Source organism: Cetorhinus maximus, chromosome 27 (assembly GCF_964194155.1).
Source record: "Cetorhinus maximus chromosome 27, sCetMax3.hap1.1, whole genome shotgun sequence".
Classification (NCBI taxonomy): domain Eukaryota; kingdom Metazoa; phylum Chordata; class Chondrichthyes; order Lamniformes; family Cetorhinidae; genus Cetorhinus; species Cetorhinus maximus.
The window spans coordinates 12,465,346-12,475,198 of record NC_135905.1 but is presented as its reverse complement, the minus strand read 5'-3'; the positions used below and the strand labels follow the sequence as shown (position 1 = coordinate 12,475,198).

General features: G+C 48.0%; 1 protein-coding gene across 1 annotated transcript in view; it reads right to left on the bottom strand.

The window, feature by feature from the left end:
* wdfy4 (WDFY family member 4) overlaps nucleotides 1–9,853 on the bottom strand; it is a 241,555-nt gene that overhangs the window by 94,952 nt on the left and 136,750 nt on the right. Inside the window, exons 45-46 of the mRNA XM_078530732.1 lie at nucleotides 4,650–4,735; nucleotides 4,479–4,538 (exon numbers count right to left, since the gene is read on the bottom strand). Of these exons, the coding sequence (XP_078386858.1) occupies nucleotides 4,479–4,538; nucleotides 4,650–4,735 (146 nt within the window). The remainder of the gene's footprint in view (nucleotides 1–4,478; nucleotides 4,539–4,649; nucleotides 4,736–9,853) is intronic.

The following is a 9,853-nucleotide window of genomic DNA, read 5'->3' as shown; positions in this document are numbered from 1 at the left end:
TTAAAGAATCACATTTTCTGATTGTTATACGTGTTCAGTTCTATTGAAGTAAATGGAATTGTATGTTGGGTAGAGTGTATAGTTGGGAGGTGGGAGATAAGTGTGATACAATTAGTTTTATAGCCACATCCACCTCCAATTTCACCCCTGGCTGGGTCAATCCCATCCTGCCAAATCCTTATCCCATAGGCCTGCTGACTTGCCTAATGAAACAACATGGACTGCAGCGGTTCAAGAAGGCAGCTCGCCACCACCTTCCCAAGGGCAACTAGGGATGGGCAATAAATGCTGGCCCAGCCGGCGAAGCCCACATCCCATGAATGAATAAAAAAAAAACCAAAATAAATCCTACACGGGAATATCCAATTTTCATATTTAAGTGAAAATGTTAATCATTGAAAAGTACAAAGTCTCAAACTTATAAAATAATAAAATCAGATGGAGAATTTTAGGCCCATCGTGCTTGTGCCTGTTTTTTGAAAGACCGATCCAATTAGTCCCATTCTGCCGCCATTTCACTGTACTTTCCACCCCCCCCTTCAGCTATTTAACCAGTTCCCTTTTCAAAGTTATTACTGAACTCGCTTACACCACTCCTTCAGGCAGTGCATTTCTGATCATAACAACTCGCTGTGAAAAAGATTTCTCTTCATCATTTTTACCTCCTCATGCCACGCTGGTTCTTTTGCCCATTAACTTAAATCTTCTGCCCCTGGTAACAGTTTCTCCTTATTTACTCGATCAAAACTCTTTAAGAATTTCAACATCTCTATTAAATATCCCCTTATTCTTCTCTGCTCCAAGTAGGACAAACCCAGGTTCTCTGGTCTCTATGCACCTGAATTCACTCATCCCCAGTATTATTCTAGCAAATCTCCTCTGCCCCCATCTCCAAGACCTTGACATCTTTCCCAAGAGAAGAGGATGGGGGGGGAGGGGAGAAAAAGAGAGAGAGGGTTGAGGGGAGATGGAGGGAGGGGGGAGAGGAGAGAAAGAGGGGGAGGGGAGTGAAAGAGAGAGGAGGAGGGGGGAGGGGAGAGGGAGGGGCTCTTGCCCAGAATTGGACACAAAACTCCAGCTGGGGTATAACCATTGTTTTATAAAGTTTATAGTATAACCTTCTTGTTTTTGCAACCTATGCTTTTGTTTATAAAGCCAAGGACCCCATACACCATTTAGACAACTGTCTCATCTTATCCTGCCACATTGAAAGACATGTGTACATAGACCTCCAGGTCCCTCTGTCCCTGCACCCCCTTTAAAACTGTACCACTTATGTTTCTTTTGTGCCTTCCCATTCTTCCTACTCTCACGAATGGCTTCACACAGTATGAAATTTCATCTGCCGTACGCCTCCCATTTCACCAGTCTTTCTAAGTCCTCTTGAAATCTATTAGAATTCTTCTCACCCTTTACCGCATTTCTGAGTCTCGTCATCTGCAAACTTTGAAATTATGCTGTGGATAACCAAGCCTAGGCCCTTACTATATATAAAAAGGGCAGCGATCCTAATACTGACTCCTGGGTAACACCACAGTATACTACCCTCCAGTTCCAACCATTCACCACAATTCTTTGCTTTCTGTCCTTCAAGCCAGTTTTGTACCCACATAGCCACTGTCCCATTAATCCCACGGGCTTCAAACCTGTGCGGGGACAGAGGGGACTGGAGGTGTGTGTACACAAGTCTTTCAAAGCGGCAGGGCACGTTGAAAAAGCTGTTTAAAAGGCACACAGAGTCCTTTGCTTAATAAGTAAAACCCTATTATGTGGTAATTTACCAAATGCTTTTTGAAAGCCTATGCGCACATTAGTGTCTCTTCTACCCTTATCCACCCTCTCCATTGTTTACATTCATCCTAGATTTATCAACGCTTTTTAGTGCCTGAGTGTCTTTTCAACTGGGTAAAAACAAAAAACTGCGGATGCTGGAAATCCAAAACAAAAATAGAAATACCTGGAAAAACTCAGCAGGTCTGGCAGCATCGGCGGAGACCCTGTAGCAGCTGGAGGTCCAAGTATAGTCCCAATCATTTTGCGTTAAGATTCAGATTTTTACCATTTCTGACCTTTTCCCTGCAAGTTCTTACTGAAGTAATATCCTCTGATGCTAACTTCCAACATTTTCAGCTCCAAGTATTATAATCCTACTTTGAACATTACCAGTATGTGTTTGAATATATGAAACACTTAAAGTGTTCCTGTCTCACCAACTTCCTTGGCAGTCTTTTCTGACACCTCTTCATTATATCAACATCCTTTTCAAGCTGGAGTGTCCAAAACTACACGGAATATTGCAAATGGATCCTAATCAACAATTTACTCAAGGTTACAATTATTGGTTTCAACTTATAGTCAAGTAACTCTGAGACGTCACCCAGTATACATGATTAGTCCAGTTGGTAAGCGCTGCTCATTGATTGACCACTTTCAAAAAACGGTCAATAATCACACAAAAGCCAACTTCCCTTTCTACCTTTGCTAATGGCTTTAAAATGTCCACTTATCAGGGTTGATGCTCCCCTGCAGCACTGAGGGAGTGCTGTGTTGTAAGGGGTGCCAAGCTTCAGGGTGAGATGCTAAGCTGAAGCAGTCTGTCTGCCTGTTCCAATATTCTGATTGGATATTAAAGAGCCCAGACACTGTCTGAAGAAAAGCAGGCCAATCGCCTGGTGTCCTGGTCAACATTCACCCCTCAACCAACACTGAGAAAAATAGAGTAAATGTCTCTTGTGCTTAATGTTGTTTGTGAGACAGTGTTATGGACAAAATGGCTGCTGCATTAAAGAAAGACTCGTTTTATTATTCGTCCATGGGATGTGGGCGTCGCTGGCTAGGCCAGCATTTATTGCCCATCCCTAACTGCCCTTGTTCAGAGGGCATTTAAGAGTCGGCCATGTTGCTGTGAACCTGGAGTCACATGTAGGCCAGGCCAGGTAAAGACAGCAGATTTCCGTTCCCTAAAGGAACCAGATGGGTTTTTACAACAATCAGTAAATGGTTTCATGGTCATCATCAGACTTAATTCTAAATTGCTTTTTTAAACTGAATTCAAATTTCACCGTCTGCCGTGATGGATTCAAACCCAGGTCCCCAGGCCATTACTCTGGGTCTCTGTGACAATACCACTCCACCACCGCCTCCCCGCTGCATTTATATAGCACCTTTCGTGATTTCAGGATATTCAATGAAGCATAATCGCTGTTGTATTTACCTAGATTGCAACAGTGATCACACATTAAGAGCTTTCTGTGATTAGACAAAAGGTTTTCTACAAATTCCGTCACTGGGAACACACAGTTTGTCTAATTGTAGTTATAAATCCCCGGTCATCTGCTTCCTAATACGGGGAAAACCTTGAGGCGGAGTTTTGTGGTAAACACATTATAAAAAGGCTTTACCGTTTCATGGGGCTGAACTTTTCACTGAGCGAGAGGGCTCGCTCCCCACCCGCTCGAGCAGAAAATGACGTGCGATGACATGGGGGCGAGTGTTCCGACACCATCGCGCAATATTTCGGCCAGCGGGCACGTGTGGGAGTTGGCAGCGCACCTGCCGACAATTAACAGGCCGATTAAGGCCATTAAGGTAATAATTTAATGAAATTTTTTTGCTGCCTGTCCAACCTTATGGCTGGTGGGGCAGGCGAAAAGGCCAAGCGGCCTTTGGATTTTTTATGAAACCTCATCCACGGGTGGGATGGGGTTTCCAACAGCAATTAAAAAATTAAATAAAAACTTTGAAATTTCATTTATTACGTGTCCCTGCTCACGTGACAGAGTCACATGAGCGGGGACATGTCTTTAACATTGCTAACTTTTTTTACTTTTGATGTTATAAATCTTCAGCTCCCTGAGGCAGGTCTGCGCCTCGGGGAGCTTTCATTGCGCGCGCCTGCCCTCCTCCCGCACCCCCACCACCCCCCACCCCCCCACCGCCATCCCAGCAGCGCTGACCATTGCAGCACATGTTTCATGCTGGCTGGCCGTTCATTGTCCAGCGTGAAATCAGTGTTGGGGCCTGGCCGCAGGCCGCAGTCAGCTTTGCAAACACTCCTGGGCCTGCCGGACAAGGTAGAAATCCTGGCCATAATATAAATACCTCAATGGAGGATCCAACACACAAGAAAAACAATCAAAAGATCAAAAATCCAGAGTTCCATTTTAAAAGTCGAGCTGGATAAAGTATAATGTCTGACACAAAAACCAACCAGTTCAAAATCAAACCAAAGATCACAGCAACAGAACGGGGCGAGTTGGCCTCTGGCATTTGTGCTGGCTCTTTGTTACAGTAAACCAGATTTAACCTCACCACCCTGCTCTCAATCCACGGGCCCGCGTCTTGCACAGTTTCAAGCAGTTTGTCCACTTTTCTCTTAAGATACTCAATTGCTCCTCTCGGGCTTTGATCCTCAAGTGCAAAGTGGATTTACAGTCAAAACATAAGAGACAGGTAATCGCGACAAAGTGTGAACTCACCCAACATTTTTAAGGTTGTCTGTTTTGCTTTTTTTCACGGAAGGAATGGCATTGCCGAATCTGGGGGAAAACAAAGATCAAATAACAAATCAACAAGAAATTCAGTGGAAAATAACTGCACAAAAGTTCATTGGCTGTAGCGAGCGTGTAGCATATTTATAAGTTACTTACTTTTTAAAGACCTTTTTCCTATCATTTTTATGGAATATAAGGAACTTAGAAAATCCGTTCTTTAAAAAGATTTCAAGTGCAATGTCCTAAGGGGCAAAAGTAAATAAACACATAATGAACATTAAACCCATTGTTGCAATTAAATTTTTTTGCATAAAATAAATAGAGTAAAGTTAAAGATGCACTGTAAAGTGGTTGCAGTACTTTAACTTCTGGTGAGGCACTTTAATTATTTTTGGCCACAGTTTTCTGTAGGAAGCTTTCACAAATGCTGGCAGTTCTCATTCAAGTGGCCATCCTATTTTTGTGTGAGCTACTCAAGATTGGGTCCCATCACAGTGAAGCCCAATCCTGTTCTCACTGGATCCACACTTTCCAGAAGTCCTTTTACAGGGATCAGCAGCTGGAGTTCCAGCCAATTCCCGTGCGCTCCATCCTCCCACACCACCTCCTTAGTCTAAGAGCAAAGAGGCCATCTGACCATTGCCCTGTCCGAGATCAGTGAACTCATTAATCAGATGACCTTTCCAGACGTGTGGGTCTGTCCCATATCAGGCAGTGCATTTGCTAACTCAGCCGCGAGGGGGAGCTTACTCCCACCTCCTCGCTCTTAGTTCTGGTGAATGCTACGACCTATTGTGGGACAGAGATGGGCAGGCAATCTGAGCCTAAGCCCCTGCCAATGCTGTTCTTTGGCTGGTCCCTCAAGAGAGGCGTGACACCAGCCTGGAAGCAACTTGTCATATAACACAATGAGCAGGCCATTCCCTGAGGGAAGACGGTGAAGCATTCAGTTGCCTCTTCCTCAGATCCTGCGACACTTGCGTGTTGACCGCTGACAACCTACGAGAGCAAACAGACTTACTTTTATGTCGCACCTTTCACTACATCAGGATGTCTCAAAGATCTTCATAGCTAATGTAGTTTGGCAGTGTAGTCACTGCTGTAATGTTGGAAACACAGTAGTCAATTTAAGTGCAGCAAGCTCCTACAAAGCACAATTTGATATTGACCCGATAGACTGTCCTCGAGCTCTGAAGAGGAGTTATATGGACTCGAAATGTTAACTCTGTCTTTCTCCCCACAGATGCTGTTGGACCTGCTGAGTTTTTCCAGCATTTTCTGTTTTTGTTTCAGATTTCCGCAGTATTTTGCTTTTATCTAGACTGTCCTAGTGATGTTTGCTAAAGCTCTCACATATTGTCCAGCACACTGGGGATAACTCCCCTGATGATCTTTGAATAGAGGCACGGGATATTTTGTGCCCACCTGGGAGCTAGGGCAGAGGGGCCCACAATGTTCTGACTCTGAGGACAGAGTCCACCCATGCAGCAGCACCCACTCCGCAATGTGGTGAAGTATGGTGGGAGAAAGCAAAACTGGAGCGGGTAAAGGGTAAAAAAAAAGCCAGCGCTAAATGGTTGCTGTGCTAATAGGAAACGCCTGTTTGAAAGTCTGGTTTCAGTCTACAATTTTTGGGCTTACTGATGACTATCATAGCTGCAGATGCAAACCTGAAACTTGAGGCAGAATTTTACAGCAGCCGGATTTTACATTTCCGCCGAAGTCAATGGAGTTTAGAATGGTTCGCACTCACTCTTTTTAAGTGCCGATCTGGGAGGATTTCCAGAATAAATGTTGTTCGACTTTTGGTGAAACCTTGACAAAGTCTCCCAGAAAATCTCCTAATGTGTCTGTGGCCCTTCTTCACAGCATCAGCAACAATGACCATGAAATGGTGAGTATCCCTTTCAGTGTTGAGTATCCCCTTAAGGTGTGAGCGTCCTTTTAAGTGGTGAGTATCACTTTAAGGAGGACTTCAAATCGACATCAACGCTAAGTTCGCTCTCGTACAGCTAATCGCTCTTAGGAGAGGGCGGTTAGTTAAGTGTGAGCAACCAATACGCTGCTTCTGCTGCGGGGAGGCAACTTCACCGTCTCCGAGGTCAAGGAGGTGGTGGGCGGGCGACTCCTCGTAGCAGACGTAATGTACAAGAACGCTCCACTCCGGTTAATTAACGTGTATGGCCCGGCACAAGGGGCTGAGCGGCTGGAGGTTTTTCAGCAGCTCCCACTGCTGCTGGCGACCTCCAGGCCGGTCATTCTGGGCGGGGACTTCAACTGCATCATCGATGCGGCTGGACGATCCGGCAGGGCCGGAAGCAGATTGGACGCTACGTCCAGATCCCTGATGGAAACAGTTAAGGATGCCAAGCTGCACGACGTCTTCAGCAACCCTGCAGACGGAGCGCAGCGTAGATACACCTGGTCGCGGCCAGACGGGTCCATTCGTTCCAGGATAGACTTCCTGTTTGTGTCCCGTGCATTCACAGTCAGATCCACCGACGTCAAGCCGGTGTTCTTCTCTGACCACTGCCTCCTACTGGCGGACTGCCACTTGGAGGAAGACCTGAGGGTGGGCAGGGGGGCATGGAAGCTAAATGTGCAACTGCTGACCCCAGAGAACATTGAGGAGCTCAAGAGGGATTACAAAGGTTGGAGAACCGTGAAACCCCTCTTTGAGTCCCTGACACACTGGTGGGAAGTGATCAAGGGAAGCATCAAGAGGTTTTTCATCCGCAAAGGCACCCAGAAAGCTAGAAAGGAACAGAGGGAAATGTCCCGACTCCAGGAAAAGATGCAGAATCTGCTCCGGCTGCAGTCGATGGGGGTCGATGTCAAGGAGGAGCTCCAAGAGGTGAAGGGCCAGCAAGCCTCGCACTTTGCCTCGGAGGCCTCCAAGATCATCTTCCGTTCCAGAGTCCGCTCCGTGGAGCAGGATGAGACGTGCTCACGTTTCTTCTTCCAAAAGGTACACAGAGAGCGCTCTGTGATCAGCAGCCTGAAGGAAGAAGACGGCTCAGTAAAGTCATCACGGTCCGACATTCTGAGGATCAGCAAATCCTTTTATGCCGGACTGTATGACGTGAAGCCCACGGACAGCACGGCCTCCCAGTCCTTCCTGTCCTCTATCACGGAGGTCTTAGACCACAGTACGCGGGAGAGCCTAGACAAACCGCTAACTCCTGACGAACTGACTAAGGCCCTCGAGTCCTTCGAGAAGAGTAAAACCCCCGGAAGCGACGGCCTGCCGGCGGAGTTGTATTCGGCTCTGTGGGACTTGATCGGCCCAGACCTGCTAGAAGTGTACGAGAGTATGCTCCTGGCCGGCAGCATGTCAGAATCCATGAGGAAAGGCATCATCACCCTCATCTACAAGCACAAGGGGGAAAGGGAGGAAATTAGAAATTGGCGACCCATTTCACTGTTGAATGTGGACTATAAGATTCTGTCCAAGGTCATCGCCAACCGGGTCAAATCCGCTCTGGAATTGGTGATTCACCCTGACCAGACCTGCTCTGTGCCAGGCAGGAAGATCTCTGACAGCCTGGCGCTGCTCAGGGATACGATTGCCTATGTACAGGACAGGGGTGTGGATACCTGCCTCATCAGCTTGGATCAGGAGAAGGCCTTTGACAGAATATCGCACACCTACATGGGGGATGTGCTCTCCAAAATGGGCTTTGGGGAGGGAATTCGAAATTGGATCCAACTGCTCTACACTAACATCAGTAGCGCAGTCTCAATCAATGGGTGGGAAACAGATAGCTTTCCGATTAAATCTGGAGTCAGGCAGGGCTGTCCTCTCTCGCCTGTCCTTTTCGTGTGCTGCATAGAACCCTTTGCCGAGTCCATCAGGAAGGATCCGGGCATAAGAGGAGTGACGATCCCAGGCAGTGGAGGCACTCAGGTAAAAGCCTCCCTGTACATGGACGACGTCGCCGTTTTCTGCTCGGATCCGCTGTCGGTGCGCAGACCGATGCACGTCTGCGACCAGTTCGAACTGGCCTCGGGAGCCAAGGTAAATCGTGGGAAGAGCGAGGCCATGTTCTTTGGGAACTGGGCTGACCGATCCTTTGTCCCCTTCACTGTCAGGGCTGACGGCCTGAAGGTGCTGGGGATATGGTTCGGAGGGACCGGGGCATGCGTTAGAAACTGGAAGGAGCGAGTGGCTATGGTGAAAAGGAAACTGGGCATGTGGGAGCGACGCTCCCTCTCCATTGCGGGTAAGAACCTGGTCATCAGGTGTGAGGTACTCTCGCTGTTGCTGTACGTGGCGCAGGTCTGGCCCATTCCACACTCCTGCGCGATGGCGATCACTCGAGCCATCTTCCGCTTTATCTGGAGGTCGAAAATGGATCGTGTCTGCAGGGACGCGATGTACAAGCCTCTAGATAAAGGGGGAAAAAACGTGCCCAACATCGCCCTCATACTGATGGCCACCTTTGTGTGTGGCTGCGTCAAGCGGTGCGTAGACCCTCAGTACGCAAACACCAAGTGTCACTACGTGCTGAGGTTCTACCTGTCCCCGGTGTTGCGAAGGATGGGTCTGGCCACGCTGCCGCGGAACGCTCCAAGTAGTTGGACCGTGCCGTACCACCTGTCCCTGGTGGAAAAATTTATGCAGAAAAACACCTTTGACCACAAGTCCATCAGGCAGTGGTCAGCACGTAACGTCCTAGAGGCCCTGAGGGAAAAGGAGAGGGTGGACCCTGTGGGATGGTTCCCCGAGCAGACTGTCAAAGTCATTTGGCAGAATGCCTCATCGCCAGAACTTTCCAACAAGCACCAAGACGTAGCTTGGCTGGTGGTGAGAAAGGCCCTCCCCGTCAGATCCTTCCTACACGCCAGGAGTCTCACCCCCTCTGCACGTTGCCCTCGAGGTGGCTGTGGTGGGGAAGAGACCGTTGTTCACCTCCTTGTGGATTGTGCCTTTGCAAAGAAAGTCTGGAGAGAGATGCAGTGGTTGCTGTCGAGGTTCATCCCGAGCAGTTCTGTGACACAGGACTCTGTGCTCTACGGGCTGTTCCCAGGGACACACACCGAGACAAACATCGACTGCAGCTGGAGGATCATCAACTCGGTGAAAGACGCGCTTTGATCTGCCCCAAACTTGTTGGTCTTCCAGCACAAAGAGTTGTCCCCGACCGATTGTTGCGGACTGGCACAATCCAAAGTCCAGGACTACGTGCTGAGGGACGCACTAAAGCTTGGGGCAGCTGCCGCAAAGGCGCAATGGGGAAGGGTCGCTGTCTAAGACCTTTCTACCACAGCGCACCGAGAGACTGGGAACTGTTTAGAGCCCCTCGGGCTGTACAGATCAAAATGAAAGGCTGTAAATGATTGTAATATTGTTTGTACTG